At 36.8% G+C, this 20,984-nt stretch overlaps 1 protein-coding gene across 1 annotated transcript in view; it reads left to right on the forward strand.

The window, feature by feature from the left end:
- Positions 1-20,984, forward strand: part of Lonp2 (lon peptidase 2, peroxisomal) — a 96,505-nt gene that overhangs the window by 68,090 nt on the left and 7,431 nt on the right. Inside the window, exon 12 of the mRNA XM_076837795.2 lies at positions 12,700-12,842. Coding sequence (XP_076693910.1) covers positions 12,700-12,842 — 143 coding nt within the window. The remainder of the gene's footprint in view (positions 1-12,699; positions 12,843-20,984) is intronic.

Here is a 20,984-nt window from a genome sequence, read left to right on the forward strand (position 1 = left end):
CAAGTTCTAAATTGGGAAATTGACTAATGAGAACTTTTAACAAAAGTGTAGTCTGTTGGGGGAGGTAAGAATACAAATAAATAATTTTAAAATGTGGAATAAATACTGGTCATTGGAGGCACTGAATTGATCATTGAAATTTTATTATAGTTAATTGTAGCTTTTTAAAATTGCTTTTAGTAAACTGAGACAAAAGTTCACTTATTTACATCTCTAATGTGAATGGAAAACTTTTCAGATACTTTTGTTATTTTTATAAAGAGATAACTGCCACTAAAATTTAAAAATGATTTGCAATCATAACTTCCATCTACATTTCAATGGTTATCATGTAGAAATGTTTAGTAGGTAAATTTGAAAGAGAGTATATTTGGTAATATTAAGATTGTATTACCATCCCCCAAATAATGAAGAAAATATTGACAGAAAGAAAAATAAAGAATAATTGATAGCAAAAATGTTCTTCTGGACATTGGATTCACAGGTTTTTCCTTTATAGTTTCCTTTCTTTCTCTTTTTGGTGCTAAGCATGCCCTGTCTTTGAGCTTCATCCCAGCCCCCAAAGCTACTTTCTTCCTTGAAAAAAAATTTTTTTTGAAAATATGCAGGCTCAAAAGCCTTGGCAATCCTGGTCAGTAACTTGAATCTCAGTTGCATTTAGCATACTTCCTCTGGCTGGGAAGAAGGTTTTCTGGAAAAGATTAACCTGAAACTGACAGTACAAATTATACAGTTGGAAATATTCAGGGTTTTTTATTTTTTAATTTTTTTTAAGATACTTTGCTTTCCTTTCTGCTGTCCCATGAGAAGGCTCTCAGATGCCTTTTTTTTTTTTTTTTTTTTTTAAGTGGTACTAGGGATTTAACCCAGGGCACTCCACCTCTGAGCTACATTCCCAACCCTATTTTTATTTTATTTTATTTTGAGACAGGAACTCAGTAATACACCTCCTACATCCTAATATAAGGACAGTTCACCAATCCCAGTTTGAGGTTGCTTCTCCTTCATAATTCAGAAACCCAGTGTGAAAGGATTCAACTTTCAAGAAAAAATTTTAACCAATAAATAAATATAAATAAAATTTTTCATAATATTGTGAAATAATTAATTTTCAGTGATTAAAAACATTTGGGTTGGGCTGGGGTTATGGCTCAGTGGTAGAGCACTTGCCTAGCATGGGTTCAATTCTCAGCACCACATATAAACAAATAAATAAATAAAGGTCCATCAATAACTAATAAAAATTTTTTAAAATTTGTGTTTACTTGACATAATCAGTGCTAAAAACAGTGATTTTTTAAGTAAGTATTTTAGTGATTTATCATTTATTCACAAATGTTATTAAAATTTAAGGATTGCATACCCCAAATTCAGTTTATTTCAGTAACCATGATTGATTACTTGTTTTGAATGAGGTACCATGATGAATGGTGTGGACACAGTAGAGTTCATGTAGTCTGAATTTTATTTTATAAATAAGGAAATTGAGGCCCCATTTCTTATACTAGGTTGCACTCTCTAAATGTTAGTTGAACTGGTGGTTTCTCCTCTAGGCTAAAAGGAATTTCAAAATAGTGGGGACTAGACTCAGAAAGGTATTGGTGCTACATTGTAGTAGATACACACACACACACACACACACACACACACACACACACACCCTGCCCCTCCCCAGTACTAGGGACAAAGGAACAAAGGATCTCAACAAAGGACCTCATGCAAGCTAGGCATGTGCTCTACCACTGAGTGGTAATCCCCAGCCTACCTCACCCATATTACAGTGGAGCTAAACATTTCACATCATCTAGTGACGTAGCTGTCATAATATAGGACAGCACATTAGTCACGTGTCGGTGATGATGCTGATATAAACAAACCCATATCCCAGTACTATAAAAATGTAGCATATACAATTATGTATAGCACATAATACTTGATGATAATAAACTACTTTGTTACTGGTTTATATAATCACTATACCTCATATGCAATTATGTACAGCACATAATACTTGATGATAATAAATAACTATGTTACTGGCTTATGTATTAACTATATGTATGTATCTATACCTTTTACCTTTTTTTTTTTTTTTTGTGTGTGTGTGTGGCATTGGGGATTGAACCCAGGGCCTTGTGCATACAAAGCAAGCACTCTACCAACTGAGCTATATCCCCAGCCCCATTATTTTTTAATTTTATTTTTTACAATATTGAATCCAGCAGTTTACCAATGAGCTACATTCCTGGCCCTTTTCATTTTGAGATAGGATCTTATTAAATTGCCTATGCTGGCCCCAAACTTGTGATCCTCCTGCTTCAACTTCACCAGTATCAGGGATTATAGCCATGCACCACCACACTTCACTATACCTTTTATAATTACTTTAGAGTGTAATACTTCTGCTCATCACCCCCCAGAAAAAAAGAAGAAGAAGAAGAAGGTTTACTGAATAGCAATATCCTGTGTTACACCAATAGAAGCCTTATACATCTCATGTTTACCACATCTCTTCATTGCATCAAAAGGCCACATCAGGTGAAGAATTATTGTGAAGATCTAGGCAGGAAGAATAATTGTTATCTGTAAAGTTTCTGCTGTGTGCCATACTATGTTGTAAGCATTTTACATATATTTACTAATTTAATCCTCCAATAACCTATAAGGTAAGTAATGTTTTTAGGTCCAGTTTGCAGATGAGAAAACTAAAACACAGATGATTCAATAACTTGCCCAAGGTTCACAGTTAATAAAGGTTTATGGTCAAGATTCTAACCTAAGAGGCCTGGCTTTAAGCCTGAAGTCAGTAGCTACACTATGCTTTCATTATCCTCATACCCCATTCCATTATCCCTATAATAACAATTTGAAGTGTAGGTACTACTTTACTTATTTCAGATAAGGAAATAAGAGCTTAAGAAATGGATGTCTGTAAAGCAAATTAGGAAAACAATTCTATTTGCAATACTATCTAGAATATTTAAATACTTAGGAATAAATCTAAATCTAACCAAGAAGGTGAAAGATGTATATGCTGAAAACTATAAAGCATTGCCAAAATAAATTAGACATTAAATAAATGGGAAGATAACCATGTTCTTGGTTAAGTAAACTTAACATTGTTAACATGTCCATATTATGCAAAGTGACCTACAGATTTAGTGTAGTTCCTTCCAAATTCCAAGAGCCTTTTTCAAAGAAATGAAAGAGTACATCTTCAAATTCAAGAGACAGAATAGTCTTGAAAAGAAAAAAAGGGGTTGTTTCTACCTTTTGGCTTATGTGAATGATGCTGCTATGAATATCAGACAAATATCTGTTTATATATCTGTTTGACACACAGATATCAAGAGATATTGCTTTCAGTTCTTTGGAATATACACAGCACCTAGGAATGGAATTGTTGGATTATATTGTAGCTGTGGTTCAGCACTTTGAAAACTTGCCAAACTGTTTTGCTGAATTCATCCTGACTTTAAAATTTATTACAGAGCTATTGTAATTAAAATGGTATGGTATCTATCAGTACAAGAACAAAAATATAGATCAGGGGAATAGAGTGGAGAGAATTGAAATAAAAGCTTACCAATGTAGTTAAATGATTGTTAACAAGAATACCAAACCCTTCACTTGGAAAATAACAATCTTTTCAATAATTTGTGCTGAGAAAACTGTATCTCCATATGCAAAAGAATGAAGTTGGACTTGCATTCTTGCATGATAAAAATGAACTAGAAATGGATCAAAGATATAAACTTAAGAGCTAAAACCAATACAACTCTTAAAAGACTTAGGGAAGATCTTCATAACATTGTGCTTGACAATGAATTCATGAATATGACAAAAGAAGTGACAACAGAAGCAGAGGCAACAGAAGAAAAGATAGATACACTGGACTTCATCAAAATTTAAAATTTTGTACATCAAAGGACACTATTGAGAAAGTGAAAAAAAACTATCCAATGGGAGAAAATATTTGCAATCATATATATGATTAAAGATTGATATACAGAATGTATATAAAGAACTCCTACAGTTTAATTACACAAAAAGAACCCAGTTAAAAAATGGGCAAAATATTTGAATAGATATTTCTCTAAAGAAGATATTAGAATGGCTAGTAAGCATGAAAGGATCCTTACTATCATTAGTAATTAGGGAAATACATATCAAAACCATAAGGAGATATTATTTCATGCCTAATAAGATGGCTATAATACTAATTTAATTTTTAATTATTTTTGGTACTGGGGATTGAACCCAGGGGCACTTAACTACTGAGCCACACCACAGTCCTTTTTAATATTTTATTTAAAGACAGGGTCTCACTAAGTTGCTGAAGCTGGCTTTGAACTTGCAATCTTCCTGCCTCAGCCTCCAGAGCTGCTGGGATTATAGGTTTGCGCCACTGCCCCCAGCTACATTGGTTATTTTTAATAGGATGATAATAAGTATTGGCAAGCATGTGGAAGCATTGGAACTCTCCTGCATTGCTGATGACAATGTCAAATGGTGCATGCATCATGAAGAACACTTTGGTAGGTCCTCAATAGATGAACATAGAAGCATAATAACCCAGCAGTTCCATTCCTAGTCACTGTATATATTCAAAAGAATTGAAAGTAAGGACTCTGATATTTGCATACTTATGTTCATAGCATCATTATTCACAGAAGCCAAAAGTCGTGAACATCCCAAGTGTCCATGATCAGATGAATGGAGAAACAAAATATTATATATAAATACAATGGAATATTATTCAAAAATAGTTTTTTTTTCCTTTTGGAGTGTGGATTGAACTCAGAGGTACTCTACCACTGAGCTACATCTCCAGCCCTTTTTTTTGTTTATTTGAGATGGGGTCTTACTCAGTTGCCCAGGTCAGCCTTGAACTTGTGATCCTTCTGTCTCAAGACTCCTGAGTATCTGGGATTACAGGTGTGCATCACCACATAGCATAGGCATGTAATTTTGATGTATTCCACAACATTGATGGACCTAGAAAACATGCTGCATAAAATAAACCAGACACAGGACAAATATTGTATGATTCCACTTAATATGAGGTATCCAAAGTAGTCAGGTTCACAGAAACAGAGTATAATGGTGGATTACCAGGGTTGTGGGGAGGGGAATGTGAACAATTATTCAGTGGGTACAGAGCTTTTGCTAGAGATGATAAAAAAGTTTGGGTATAGATAGTGGTGATAGGCATAACACCATTGTGATTATGTTTAATGCTCCTGAATTGTACATTTGCAAATGGATTTTAACCAGATATTTTAAGATATTATGCTATATAAGTATACCATAATGGGCTGGGGTTGTGGCTCAGCAGTGGAGTGCTTACCTAGCACATGTAAGGCGCTGGGTTTGAGCCTTAACACCACATAAAAATAAATAAATAAAATAAAGGTATTGTGTCCAACTACAAGTAAAAAAAAAATTTTTTTTAAATAAGTATATCATAATAAAGTTTTCCTAGCTGGGCATAGTGGCACACATCTGTAATCCCAGTAGCTCAGGAGGCAGATGCAGGAGGTTTAAAACCAGCCTCAGTGACTTATTGAGGCTCTAAGCAACTTTGTGAGACCGTATCTCAAAATAAAAATAAAAAAAGATCTGGGGATGTGGCGTAGTGGCTAAATACCTCTGGGTTCAATCCTGATAAATAAATAAAATAAAGGTATGTGGTACCAAAAAAAAAAAAAAAAAAAAGGCAGGGGGAAGGTTAAGGAACTTTCCCAAAGTTACTGTTTGTAAGTGAGAGAAGCTAAGCTTCAAACTTGGGCTGGCTGATGCTTCTTGGAGGTAGAGTGGAGAACCAATTCTACCTCTGCTGGGCATTTTGGAGGATCTTCCCCAAAGCAGGAATACTAAAAATGGGAAATTTTGTTTTTTATTTAAAGAAGCTTGGTATATCTGTCAGTGGCCCTAAAGTTTTTTAAATCCAAATGTATCAACTGTTCTTAGTGGTTCAGAGTTGGCTACTCCTAAACTCTGCCACTCTTTAAAAACAAGTGTTTTTTCTTTTTCTCTTTTTTTTTTTGTACAGTATGAAAGGATAATTTTTTAAATGATAAAATCATTGCTAGCATACAAATAAAAACACATGTCAAAGATTTTAATAATTCATTAGTTAGTAAAAGAACCAATAAGATGTTACATCCACTTCAGTGAAGAATCCAAAAACACCAGACACATTTGTAGGCAATCAGGAATGCTGAGATTAATTTAAGAGATGCAAAACCTGCTTATTGAGAAGGGAAGAATCAGTTGCACCTCTAGTAGACAAAATTCATTTCATGTCTATGAGCAAGAAACATTTGCATTGCTAAACAGTTTTATACAACTTACAGACAACAGACACAGACAACCCAGAAGGGTACACTAGACTCAACACCCACTATTTTTGTTCATTTTGAAAGTCTTTTATAGTTTTCCCTGACAACAGTCCTAGAAGGGAGTCTGTCTGTTCATACCAGTTCATACCAGTTATGTTATTTATATGAATTATTTAGAGTAAGGAAAAAAATACCTACCTACCTCTCTCTTTCTCTTTTGTTCTCCCTCCCTCCTTCCCTTCCTCCCTCTTTCTCTTTCAACAGAGTTTCTCTGTTGCCCAGATGACTTGAACTCAATGGGCTCAAATAACGATCCGCCCTTGGCCTCCCCAGTAGCTGGGACTATGGGAATGCCCCACTGAACCTGGTTCAAATAATCTAATCTCCAAATTTACCACCAGTTTCCTTTGTCTTGTCAAGGAACTCCTGAGCCATAGGTGGCTTTTCTGGACTGGACTATAGGGATAAAAAGTGTCTGTAGCTGAGAGTCAGGAGTCTCAATAACATCTGTGGTTGCTATCTACTACAGGCAATTTATTTAATCTCCCTGGGTCCTTTTCCTTTGTTATAAAATAGAGGATTGGACCAGATCTTTGAGTTTCTGCCCATCTTTTAAATTTTTATGTCTCATGGTTCTATCCTGTGCTTCCTGAATTTCCTAAGCTCCAGAATATAACCTAGGCATTCTCAAGGAACTGTCTTCCTAGGGACATTATATTAGTATGACAAAAACAGTAATAGTCATTTCTGTGGAGAAGGAGTCCCCTGTGGACCTTGTTTTATTGCTGACTTAACAATGTTCTGTACACCCCTTCCTTCTATCCTCTACCCCTAATTCATAAAAATTAAAAACCTGCTTTTTTGTAAAAGTGAACACACAAATGTGGAAGAAGGAATTCCTGTTATACTTCTGTACCATAGAATTTATCTTTTGAATATCATGGAACTGGGCTTGAAAGGGTAAGCAGAATAGAAGGAATAAGAAGTGATAACTAAGATTTCCTGTCTTGAATAAAAATTATTGATATCCCAGGGATATCTGTAGTTAAGATTGAGTTTCCTTCGCATTCTGGGGAATTGTTGTTATTAGGCCTCCCTGTTAACTTTCCACTTGTTGGATCATCTGCAAGAGACACAATTTTGCTGCAGGATTTATTTAAAAAAGACAAGGAGTTGGAAAAAAAAAAAAAAGCTACTGGAGTTTCCTGAGGTTTTACATCCCAATATTCTTTTTCTTTACTCCTCTTGGAGTATCCTCTTTTTTCCCTCCTTCCCACAGTGGTTCTGAAGCAAATTAGCAAGGCCCTAAGCAACTCAGCGAGACCCTTCCTCTATTAAATAAAGTGTAAAAAAGGGCTGGTATGTTAAGTGCCCCTGGGTTTAATCCTGCTTTCATAGAAAATATGTTCTTGTGGCAAAGGAAAAAATCTGACCTGGGTGGAGAAGAACATTTGAATTTCCCCAGTGACAGCTGCTTAGGAAAAGCCTAATCCTTCCTTCTGAGGAGTTTGTAGCTATAGAATTTCCCTTCACAATAGCTGTGGTGACATCAGCTCCAGAGTATGGCTCAGCTGGACTGGGAACACACTCACAGGTCTCTGCAGACGTCACCACAGTCCATGCTGCTGGTTTGCCCCAGCTACCATTTGCTTATCTGCTGCCTCAAGTGGTCAAACTCCTCCTTTTTGCTCTGACCATCTTGGCTGTGTGCTGAATTAAACTCAAAAAGACTGGTAATATCTGTGAAAGAAGAGCATGAAGATATCCTTGAGGAGAGTAAATTAGCTAAAAATACTTTAGCTCCTTCCCACTTTCTCACCAATTTTATTTAAAATAAAAGTAGTTGAGGGCTGCGGATGTAGCTCAGTTGGTAGAGTGCTTGACTCAAATGCACAAGGCCCTGGGTTCAATCCCCAGCACCACAAAAAAAGTAGTTTAAGTAGGGTGGGGTTGAGCTAGCTTGTTGTACTCATTTTACTCTTCCATGACCTTTCTTTTCAACCTCTATTTAATAGCCTTTTATTAAAGAGCACTTTATTATTCTTAAGAATATGCTTCTAAGTTATTTATAAAGTGAATTTTAGTAGGTAGCATTTATAATAAATATAATAGTAATACATAAGATAGCATAGGGCTAAGTCTTGAGTTTTTTAAAAGCATATTTTGAATTTATATATTCCCAATAGTTGTTGGATTGTGGTCAGAACCCTATCTATTCCTGTGTTGAAATTGGTTGTAGAGAGCACTTTGTTTTCTTTAAATGAAAGGTTTATAGAGTAAGAATATGTGGGTCTTGCCAGGCGAAGTGGTGCACACCTGTAATCCCAGAAGTTCAGGAAGCTGAAGCAGCAGGATTGTGAGTTCAAAGCCAGCCTCAGCAAATTAGCAAGGGCCTAAGCAACTCAGTGAGACCTTGCCTCTATTAAATAAAATGTAAAAAAGGGCTGGGAATGTTAAGTGCCCCTGGGTTTAATCCTAGGAAGAAAGGAAGGAGTCTTAGAAATCTATAATAATTATTATTCTAAAAGGGAGCTAATAGTGTAACTTAGTACCTCTCATTATTATCTTCTCCCCAAAACTCTCTGAGGATACTGTAATTATTCTGATTTTGCCAATTAGAAAACAGATGCAAAGAGGTAAAGTGACTTTGCGCAAGGCCAATTAGGAAACCTGAGCCAGGTTTGAAAACTACTGTTTCATGTATTGTTAACCTCATAACACATGGAGTAACTTTTGTTAACATTTTGGACCATATCACTTGGTGTATTGTATAAAAATCAGGCTGTGTGAAATTGCATGCAATCTCCTTTCTCTAGGATAACGTTTCAAAAAAAATTTTTTTTACATTACTTAAAAACACTTGGAAATCAGTATTAGTGGCTGTGTAGTATTTTATCAGATGGATGTGCATGTTCCATGGTCACCTAACCATGTTTCCAACATTCATTATTTATAGTGAGTCTGATTCTTGCTACTATGTAGAATGCTACTGTAACTTTATACAAAAACTGTTTTCTGTACTTTTTTATACGTTCTTAAGACTAGATTGCTACAAAAAAAAAAAAAAAAAAAAAAACAGAGGCTGAGATTTTGAACATTGGAAATGTTCAATATATTGCCAAATTACTTTCCTGAGAAATTAAATCATAAGCAACACTGAAAATATTTCTTCTCTTTCTTTAATGTTGACCTTTGTTATTTCTTAAACTTCTTTACTAGCTGTTTTATTTTAATAACCAGAAAAATGACATCTGGCTTTTATAACTTCTTTGCTTCTTAGAGAAACAATCATTTTAATATGCATATTTACCATTTTTTAAACCACTATTTAGTCCAATAGAAGGGTACATAAAGAAGAAACTACATAATTCCAGTAGGAAGGATTTGGGGGTGGGGGCTTCCATATTATGCCAGTGCATTGAAATTTTTGTTGCTGTTGTTTTTACCTTTCCTGAAAAAGTTTATCCTGCCTGAGTATAACAGTCTTGGATAAGGCCTGTCTCGTCTTGGTGCTGATATCTTCTGACAGGAAGAACATGGATCTAGAACAGAGTGCTTGAAACCTGTGTATGAGACTGGGAAGGTTTAATTGTAACTGGGTCTCATTCCCCAAATGGCATGTATAGGATGGTATTTTATTTGTTCTTTACTTTAATGAGGAATCAAGCATGTATTCTGTGAAAATTCAGCATTTCCTTGCTATCTTATTGTATTACACAAGGTACAATGGATTTTTATTTTATTTTATTTTATTTATTTGATATTGGGAATTGAACCCAGAGGCACTTTACCACTAAGCCACCTCCCCAGCCCTTTTTATTTATTTTGAGACAGGGTCTTACTGAGTTGGTTAAGGGCCTCACTAAGTTGCTAAGGCTAGTCTTGAACTTGGAATCCTCCTGCCTCAGCCTCCTGAGTCACTGGGATTCCAGGTGTGTACCATTGCACCTGGCAGTGCGATCCTGTCACCCAGTTAGCTGGCACCATCTTCTTGACTGGTGCTTTAGTTCTCTAGGCTTATGTTCTAATATGGAAAATGACAATTTAAAGTGCAGATTAGTTCTGAGTTTGTTGAATATTTTACAGTACAGCTGCTGTGCCTGAATTATAATCCTTTATAAGGTCTAGTCTAGTTTTATTAGAAATAGCTGTCCCCACCCCCACCTGCTCAGTACTCAAAGCACTGAATTCAGTACCACACTTTGAAAAGAATTGGATGTCCTAAAGCATTGGTTACATAATTGTGGATAGGCTTTCACCCATCCAGCCTTACTTCCTCCTGTGATAGTGAAATACAGGCTGGCAATAGTAATTTGATCTCAGAAAAGCTCACAAAGCCCCGCACACTGGAGAAACTTGCCGCCTCCCTGTACTGGCTGAAATTTCAAAGTACCACTTCCTTGCGTCTTTGGCGTATAGTAACCTGAGACAAGTAGTGCTTTTCTTTCTGTGCATTAATTTTAATTAAGCAAAGACACCTGCTTTATCTTCAGCTTTGAAATCTACATGTAGTTAAACTGATCACTGGAGTTTTTCCTAACCTGGGTCATTGGAATTGCTCGGAATAAATGTGTTGCAAGCAGAACAACAGGCAGAAAATCTACCATTTCACAAGCTACTAAGAAATCCAATAATTACTAGATTTTGTGAAACAAATGAGTGACATAAAAGAAGTTAGAAAGATCAGGAAGATTTCCTAGAATATGATTGGGCCAAACCTTGCAGGTGTGATTCTGAGAGTACATGTAATTCAAGACTCAGCACCTCTGATACAATATGTGTATTGCACTTTACAGTCCACAGAGGATTTTCTTAACTTTCAGAACAGTCCCACCGAGACAGGTAGTGAGAGGTTTAACACTTTGCATAGCATCATTTGTTCTGTCAGATAGCCATAAAGTAGTGAGAATATGAATTGTTGTTTTCTTTCTGTATCACTTCTGATTCCATCTTAAAGAAGAGCCCAGCAAAGCCCAGGAGAATAGTCAGCAAATCAGCAGATGTCGCCTCAAGGTATTTATGATTACTCCAGGATGTCTGCAGTTAGTATTAGAGTCTAAAATTAGGGCTTGCTACAGTTAACTATATTCAGTAATCACTTTGGAAAGAAAAAAATTAGTGGGAAAAAAAGTTATTATAACTTCATGAGATATCAGAAAGGAGAAGAAAAAAGGAATGAAGGAATCATAGCAGAACTAAAACAGAGACATATAATGTCAGGTAACAATGTAATTATTAAATATTGCTTGTTAATACATAATAGTTATCACTTTCAGAAGGGAGTATATGTAAAGAGGTAACAAAAGTGGTAGAGTGCTTGCCTAGCAAGTGTGAGGCACTGAGTTCAATTCTCAGCACCACATAATGAAGGTCCATTGACAACTAAAAAAAATATATATATATATTTAAAAAAAGAATTTTATACAAAGTATTTTATGAGGTATTATAAGAATAATTATGGCAAATCTAAAAGAAAAAGAAACACAAGATTAGCGGTGAGCTACAATAGTGCCCAACATTTTTTACATATTTTGAACCTCTATTCCTCTTTTTAGGTTTCTGACCACAGGTTTATAATATTCTTTTTTCTCAAACTGGAATTACAAAGACTGATAGAGGAGGCCTGTTAAATCCATTGTGAAGTGTGACTATTAAGTGTATCTAGTCCCAAACCAAGTCAATACTTTATTTAATAAGATATCAGCCACAAAGGTGGCACAAAAGAAGTAGCCCATTATTACAGGGATTTCAAACCAGGCTTCATATTCTCTCACCATTATATTTATTTATTGGCAAATGATAACCTTATTAGAGTTGAGCTATTTGTTTACAAAAGGTTCATTACTTATATATATGAGTTCTATCATTTCCAAGTTCATGTTGCCCATTAGAAAATGGGACACCTGATCAAACTCCTCTGGAGAGGGAATTGAAAGTTGGTCATAAAGTTGAGTTGTGTTGATCTAACAGAGAATTGTACAAAGTAATCTATTGCATTTGACTCTTCAGTATCAGGTCTGTAAAGGCCATTAGTTGAATATTGCCAGACATTGTTCTTGATGTAAGAATGGAATGGTTAAGAAGACAAAAGAGGTTGCTGCCCTCCTCAACCTTACACTGTAATAACCGAGACAGACAACAAACAAGCCAAAATAAAGAAGGCAATTGCCTATACCAGGGGATCTTGAAGGACTAATTCTTCCACCTGCTTTATACAAAGTGAATTTTTATACTTTAATAAATGCATAAAAAGGACTGAACTGTTGAAATCCACTGTGCTTCTGTTGGATATTTACTAATAAATTTTGAAACCAGCAAATCTCTTAGAACTTATAAATAAAAATTTCTCTTTTAGGTGGCAGAGAACACATCTTAGAAGATACAAAACCAGAATCTATAAGTGACACTACTGACTTGGCCTTACCACCTGAAATGCCAATTTTGATTGATTTCCATGCTCTGAAAGACATCCTTGGGCCCCCGATGTATGAAATGGAGGTGACCGTTTTCATTTCTTAGTTGGTACTCACCAGTTTACTGTGGTTGTTGTTAATAAGTCAAGGAGAAAATAAATTGGGTGTTTCTAGAGGCAGAGTTTTGTCTTAGAATTATAACATGTTTTCTGTTTGGTATCAGGTTTCAGTACTTGATGTGAATGTGTGACCCTGGCCAGATTTTAGAAACCCACCCTCATATTTCTGTTATCCAGCTCCATTATATGAATAGTGTCCTAAATTTCTTTGACTTTCCTCCCTACAAGAATTATATTCCCACTGTATGCACTTTACATAAGGATTTCTTGTGCTATGAAGGGATTGGGAGAGGAGATAGGAAATCAATCTCATGCAAAATACCTGAAAACAAAGTACAGCTTTAGCTTCAAGCTGCTGCCTGTGCAAACCAGATGGAACCAATTGTTTCATTGTTAATAATTTCGTAGGTTAGGCTCACCTGCAGTCCCAGCAACTCAGGAGACTGTGGAAGGAAGATCACAAGTTTGAGGCCATCCTTAGGTTAAACCTGAGCACAAGTGTGGCACTATTTCCATCTTTCTCCCCTAACTTTACCTGATGGAAGAAGGCCTGATCTTCAGAACTTAATTGAAGCAGTTGATGAAAAGAGGTTTTAGAAAATGACCATTGATAAGTTTGATCATGGAATATTTTTGGAAAACAAGTTGAATAGTACTGCCATCGGGCTCAGAAGATTGTTGGAATGTTTTTGTTGCAATTGTTCATTCTCTCATTTATCATATAGGACACAGTAACAGATTTATTTTATTGTTTGTTAACACTTTTTATTTTGCAAATAAAAATTCTGTCATCAGTAAAAAATAAATAAAAGTATAAGTTTTTTAAAAAGAGAGAAAATGACCATTGAGGGCATTATTAAGTACTTTATAGGGCACTTAGATGAGCTTTTGTAAATCAATAACTAGAAAAAGTTTGTATTATACTATTGAATTCAGCTTTATTATTCCTTCTTTTGTCAGTTTAAGAGGAAGATTTCCAGAAAATGAATCTTATATATGCATAAGAAAAATCTCTTTATCTAATGTTTGAAATCATTCCAGTGACTCTAGTTTTCCCTAAGTTCTTAAAACTAAGGAGAGAAGAAATTGTCTCAAACCCATCTTGTTTAGCTATTTAAACACTGAACTGGTCATTAGAGCTAATGAGCCTTTCTACAAAACTCTGTTACAAAAATAGAACTTGTTTACTCTTGACAGTAAATCCAGACTTGAACTATAGAATCAGAGGCATTATTTGGGTGCTTTGAATCCTTAAGATGTCATGGATTTGAATTTTGAAAGAAAAAAAACCTTCCTTCTTGGCCTGAGAGAATTAGTGATTTTGAGTGATGACCAAATGGGTTCTGATTCCTACAGGTCTGGTTGACTTTTTTCCTCTAGGCTTTTCCAGAAAAAGTATATCCCAGCAGTTCTTTAAGAATTTAGAGCTATAAATAAAAACAAAAAAAAATTGATACATGTTTGTGTTGCATAAACCCTTTTCTCCCAGCCATTTCTGCTGATGTTAGTTTTGGAAGCATTGCTGACATTCCCAGAGTTTTGGCAAAGAAAGAGCCAAGAGAACAGAAATGAGATATTTTATAAATATTGCTTAATAACTCTCTTTGATGTCATTGGAAAAAATGATTTTATTTTCCTTGTAGCATCTGAGCTATTACACATGAATTCTTCTAACCAATGTGAATCAAAAGGAAGACTCTTAATAGTCATTTTGCCTTTTATAAATGGAATTTTAGAATCAAACATCTGGTGACTGAGAGTTTGTAACATTTTGTTCGTTTTTTTCGCCCTGTAATCTGGGGTTTCTGTCTCTACCTACAGTTATCTGATGACAATTAGCTCCAAGTTATTTAACCATACTGTGCCTCAACTTTTGCTTGTTCGCACTACTGGGAATTGAACCCAGGGCCTTGTGCATGCCAGGCAAGCACTCTACCACTGAGCTATACCCCCAGGCCCTGCTTCAGTTTTTAAATCTGTAAAATTAAGATTTATGGAACATTTCTTTATTATTCATGAGGGCCACCACTAAGACTAGAAATCTTCCCTTTTATACATAGAAAAATAATCTCAAAGACATTAAGTGAATTACATAAGTTTACAGAAGGCATGATCAGTAGAATCAGCATTCAAAATCAGATGTGGTGACTCCAAGTTCAATATTTTTCCTACTCTTCTTTGATACCCTGTCAGACAAAGGTAATTCCTAACCTTGCCTGCTAAAAGACAGTGGCAATGATGTATGGCAGTTAAAAAAAAAAAAAAAAAGGCATCTGCTCTACATCAGTTTTTTATTTGCAGTATATTCGTAGCACACAGTTTTGGAAGGGGAGAGGCTGGGCTCCACCTCTTGGCCATTCCTATTGGTGTATCTGTTGTGTATCAGGCCTGGTGAAAGGCCCTCTACAAAGGATCTTCATTTATGGTGTCTTTCCAATAATAAATAAAGCAACAAGGCTTAGAGCATTTAAATAACTCGCCAGAAAACACAATTTATACCAGAACTGAGAGGCTTCCAGGCCTGCCTAGCTTCAAAATTTGGCTGTTGGTTATATTAGAGAAACAGCACAGACACACAGAACAGGTCCTCTGCTCTTTGCAAAGAATTCCCAATGGCCAGGCTTGTCTCTCTTCTTCGTGCTTTTTTAGATAAAAAATCTGAAGAGAGAGATTATACTGGAATACATGTTAAAATATTTCTAAGATATTGTGAGGTATCTTTCTAGTTTGAATGCCTGTGTTCTCCATGAAAGGCAAAAGTTTAAGGTCTGTTGTTTCTTCTAGAAAGAGTTTCATTCATTCTTTAAATACATATTAAGAACCTAATTTGTACGGTGGTGAATAGGCAGGATATGTTCTCTACCTTTCTATAAGTTTAGGAGGAAAATAAATAAATAATTACAAATTGAGATTGATGCTATAAAGAAAACAAACAGGGTATACTGAGATAGGGAGTAACTGCACTGGACATCTCCAAGATACATCCTTAGAGGTAAACTTGACAATGGTAAAGGTAGACTTGCTGAAGGAATATATGAGGAATGAAGGAACGTTTTCAAAAAGAACTTACATGGATCTGGCTAGAAGGATGGGGTATTTGTGATAGTGCCATTTTCCTGGATGGGGAAGATGGGGGCAAGTGGTGTGTGTTGCAAAGCAAACAGCTCTGTTGAATATGTTAAATCTGAAATATCTATGAAGTATCTGTGGGCATTTAAACATGCAGATCTACTATTTGGAGGAAGATATAAATTATAGAGTTGTCCAAAAAAATTGAGGATATTTAAAGCCCCAGAAATATTGAAATTACCTAAGGAAAAAGTGTACATAGAATAGAGCAGGTAATCTAGGAACATGCCCCGCTGAACACCATTATTTAGGAATTATTTAGAAGAGCCATCACAAAAGACATAAAAAGAGAGGACAGAACTTGCAATCACAAAAGAGGATAATAGGATGTTGAGCTGCCATGAATACAAAAGAGAATATTTCAAGAAGGGAAGTCAAATGATGTTTACTTGTTTTTTGAGAGATCAAAGAAGCCAGGTGGTGCATGCCTGTAACTCCAGCAGCTCTGGAGGCTGAGGCAGGAGGATTGCAAGTTCAAAGCCAGCCTCAGCAACTTAGTAAGGCCCCAAGCAACTCAGTGAGACTCTGTCTCTAAAATATAAAAAAGGGCTGGGGATGTTGCTCAGTGGTTAAGCACCCTGGGTTCAATCCCTGGTTCCAAAACAAACCCAGAAAAGGTGGTCAGAAAAATTATGTTGAAGTTGACAGTATGGAGGTTGGAGGTTCTTTGAAAGAGTGATTTCACAATGAATGATGGGGTTGATAGATTTTTAGAGTGTGCTGTAGAAAGAATGGGAGGGAAGGAAATAGAATTAGTAGGTAGGCAAATTTTGAGAAATTCAGCTGTGAATGATTACAGTGAAATTAGGTGGCTAAAAGGGAATTGGGAGCTCAAAGGGGAGATGTTTAGCATATTTGCTGATAAGAATAATCCAACAGACAGACAGGACTGATGCTTTGATGATGTGAGACGAGGGACCCAAAGCACAAGTGGAAGATGTGACTTGCCATAGGAGAAGGGATACCCTTTGCAGGGTATTATAAAGAAAGGGGCAAGTTATATACAAGGAAAAGACTGCAGTGATAGAGGGGGAAGTCTGCTGGCTGCACAAGGACAGCAGTGAAGCTTGGACAGCTGGTATGCAGGCAGAAAGTGGCCGAGGCCATGAGGAGAGTACAGGCCAGACAGAGAAGGATGAGAGTGTGATGGGCAGGCAGGAGGGGGACTTAAAATGCAGGTTCCAGAGGTAGTATGTTTTCTGTTAGTGACAAGGACCTAGAAAAGAACTGATGGGTTCAGGTGATGTTAAAAAAGAACTGAGAAGCCAGATATTGTGTGTTTACCAAAATACCAGGATGACAGCAGGAGTTAGGATGGTAAGGAAAGGAAGTGTGTCTTTGAGTGTGAAAGGTAGTGAGGAGAGAATGAAGAGGGAAAGCCAGCTGACGTAAGCAGGTTTTAATAGGAAGGAGGAAGAATATGGTCTGAAAGAGGTAAGGGGCTGCTTACTTAATGATAAACCCAGCCTCCTTAAATCTGATGTCTCTGATACGTGGGGTCATTATACGTATATTAATTAAAGAGCTAGTAGGATTTGGTGAGTTAAGAGCTATAAAACACCCACTATAGTACCAAGTAAAAAAATGAACCAACTAGTTCCTACAACTACCATGCTCCCTAAAAAATAAAAAATAAAAAAAACTTTTTATACTCCTAATTTTGTGTCCACATTTAATAACCTTTAATAATCCATTATTGTTTTTACTTTCATTGAATTTGTGACTATAAAAATATATTAGTACCAAAAATGTTACTGACCTAGCAAATTGGCAGTGAAGAAAGGTGAGAAGGCACACTTTATTAATGAGTTATATCCCTTTAGAATTCTCTAAATGAGTTGAAAAATAGGTTCTAGGAACTTGGTCTAGATTTCAAATTTAGGAACTGTATCATAGGTCACCTTTTCAAATACCATAACATTTCCTATAGAAAGAAGATCAGTTAAACCCACTTTTAAAAATAACCATAAAGTAAAAGTCTCCCTGTGCTGCAGCAGAAAGAACAGGGAAGAGAAGGCACAGGCACAAGTGTCCTGAAGCAGCCTAGATTAGGTCCATGCCACCCCAGCTCTCCCAGTGCAGGCCTAGCTCAAAGCACACCCCCAATCCTAGGAGGAGCCTTCTGGTTTCGGGCCATGTGCCTATTCCCTCACTGTGCCCTTGTACTTTCTCAAGTGGGAGACAAGATCCCGTGTTTCTGCCTCATGGAGATTACATGAAAAGAGTAGATCACCAAAGAAAATCAGGCTGCTTTTAGGAGGGGGCACCCCCAAAGTGATGAAGAACCGTGAGTACAACTGGTTAGGGACAGGATTCATGTCATTTGATTGTCCCTGACTCCTTTTATGTTTTTAGATAGTCCCCCACCTTGTATGAAACTTCATACAAGGTAGTGTATGAAGTATCTGCTGCTGACCATGGTGTATGAAAAACCCTTATCTAAAGGTAATTACCCTTAACAGGCAATAAAAGGAAGAGGATAGACATGCAGATTTTAAAACCATCCTGAATAGGGCGCCAAAGGTGAGTTCCAGGAATTCCATCATCATGCTCATCTTTTAAGCAAACAAAATCAGCTGCTAGAAATGGGCAAAGAAATAAATGGGCACTAACTAAATGCCCCCAAAGAATCATGATAGTAAATGACTTCTCCATCCTACTCCAGCTAAACATGCTGCAGTTGCCTTGTTAAAGAATGCACTGTGGGGCTGGGGTTGTGGCTCAGTGGCAGAGCACCTGCCTCGCATGTGTGAGGCACTGGGTTCGATCCTCAGCACCACATAAAAATAAAAAAAATAAAAATAAAAAGACTGCACTGATGCTACAGACCCAGTCTGGCCCAGCACCCCATAAAGCAGCAGCTGTGCCAAGAAAAGGACCTAAAGTATCTCGGGGGGGATGGGGTTCTAGGGATTGAACCCAGGTGTAATCTACACTGAGGTACATCCTCAGCCCCTTTTATTTTATTTTTTTAATTTGGGGATGGGGTCTTGCTAAGTCGTCCTTGCTGGCTTTGCATTTGCAGTCCTCCTGACCCAGCCTCCTAAGATTACAGGCACGTGCAACTGGACTAGTGAAAGGATCTTAAAGCAGCTGTTAGCAGTGTAAGAGTCAGGGCAGACCGGGGCTATATAATACAGCTTTAAGAAATGACAGTGGCAGGGCTAGGGTGTAGCTCAGTGGTAGAGTGCTTGCCTAGCATACATGAGACCCTGAGTTCAGTTCCTTGTACTGGAAAAATAAAATAAAATAAAATCCTTAATGCTACAAAAACAAATCCACAACTAGAAAAATCAATATTCATAAATCCAAGGCTTGTGGTCTCAATACGAAGACTCCAAAGAGACTATCAGGTAGATAGCTACTATTGTTACAGCCCTGGAAGGAACATAAAAAATGTTATTTCAATCAAATATCACTATTTTTAGCCAATCAAAAGGAAAGGGAAGTATAAAATTGATACACAAATTCTCCTTAAACACTGATGTCATACTAAGAATGCAACGTTATAAGACCCATCCTAGGGGCTGGGGATGTGGCTCAAGTGGTAGCGCACTCGCCTGGCATGCGTGCGGCCCGGGTTCGATTCTCAGCACCACGTACAAACAAAGATGTTGTGTCCGCCGAGAACTAAAAAATAAATATTAAAAAATTCTCCCCCCCCCTCTCTCCTCTCTCACTCTCTCTTTAAAAAAAAAAATAAGACCCATCCTATTATTAATTAGGTTTTCTTTAAATATTTTAAATGCCTCCTTGGTCTGCATATTTACTTATTGCTAGTAGTGGTAGAATATTGAGAAACAGAAATACTAAGATACTAAGATTCCATGGTATCTACGGAAAAAACATCCTAAACTTCAAGCCCCAGTCTGTCTTGGTTAATATAACTGATGATTCCACAAACCAGTAATGGGAATACAAGCTGATAGGAAAGGACTGGTAGGTGAACACTGTTTTATAATGACTGTGTTGAGCCAGCCACCTTGTAGGGAATGCTAGAGAGCACAACTCGTTTCCTGTAGAGGGGTAAAATGGCCTGCACTCACAAGAATATGTGTCTGTACTCCATCATTTCTGAGGGAGAAACGTGGAACCTGGCATTGGATTATTCAGTTTCATTGCGAGAGCACCTGCCCTCAAAGAATATGACTTCAAGTCTAAAGAATTAAATGTTCTTTCCTCTTTAAGTAACTCCTGTTGGCCTTGATCACAGAGTTTCCAGGTTTGGTAGAACCCGTTGATATTAAGTTCCACAGATTTGTCATTAGTCTCCTCTATCAGAGCACTCACTACCAAGTCACAATAGTGATTGTGAGCCTGCATGCTTTTGGTTTAGCCATAGGCACTTATCTACACCACCCCTCTTCCAGTTATTTTTTTTCTATAATTTTTATTGTTGGTTGTTCAAAACATTACATAGTTCTTGACATATCATATTTCACAATTTGATTCAAGTGGGTTATGAACTCCCATTTTTACCCCGTATACAGATTGCAGCATCAACTGGTTACACATCCACTGATTTACATATTGCTATACTAGTGTCTGTTGTGTTCTGCTGCCTTTCCTATCCTCTACTATCCCCCCTCCCCCCTCCCCTCCCCTCCCATCTTCTCTCTCTACCCCATCTACTGTAATTCATTTCTCCCCCTTGTTTTTTTTTCCCTTTCCCCTCACTTCCTCTTGTATGTAATTTTGTGTAACCATGAGGGTCTCCTTCCATTTACATGCAATTTCCCTTCTCTCTCCTTTTCCCTCCCACCTCTCGTCCCTGTTTAATGTTAATCTTCTTCGCATGCTCTTCCTCCCAACTCTGTTCTTAGTTACTCTCCTTATATCAAAGAAAACATTTGGCATTTGTTTTTTAGGGATTGTCTAGCTTTACTTAGCATAATCTGCTCTAATGCCATCCATTTCCCTGCAAATTCTATGATTTTGTCATTTTTTAATGCAGAGTAATACTCCATTGTGTATAAATG

Source organism: Callospermophilus lateralis, chromosome 18 (assembly GCF_048772815.1).
Source record: "Callospermophilus lateralis isolate mCalLat2 chromosome 18, mCalLat2.hap1, whole genome shotgun sequence".
Lineage (NCBI taxonomy): Eukaryota > Metazoa > Chordata > Mammalia > Rodentia > Sciuridae > Callospermophilus > Callospermophilus lateralis.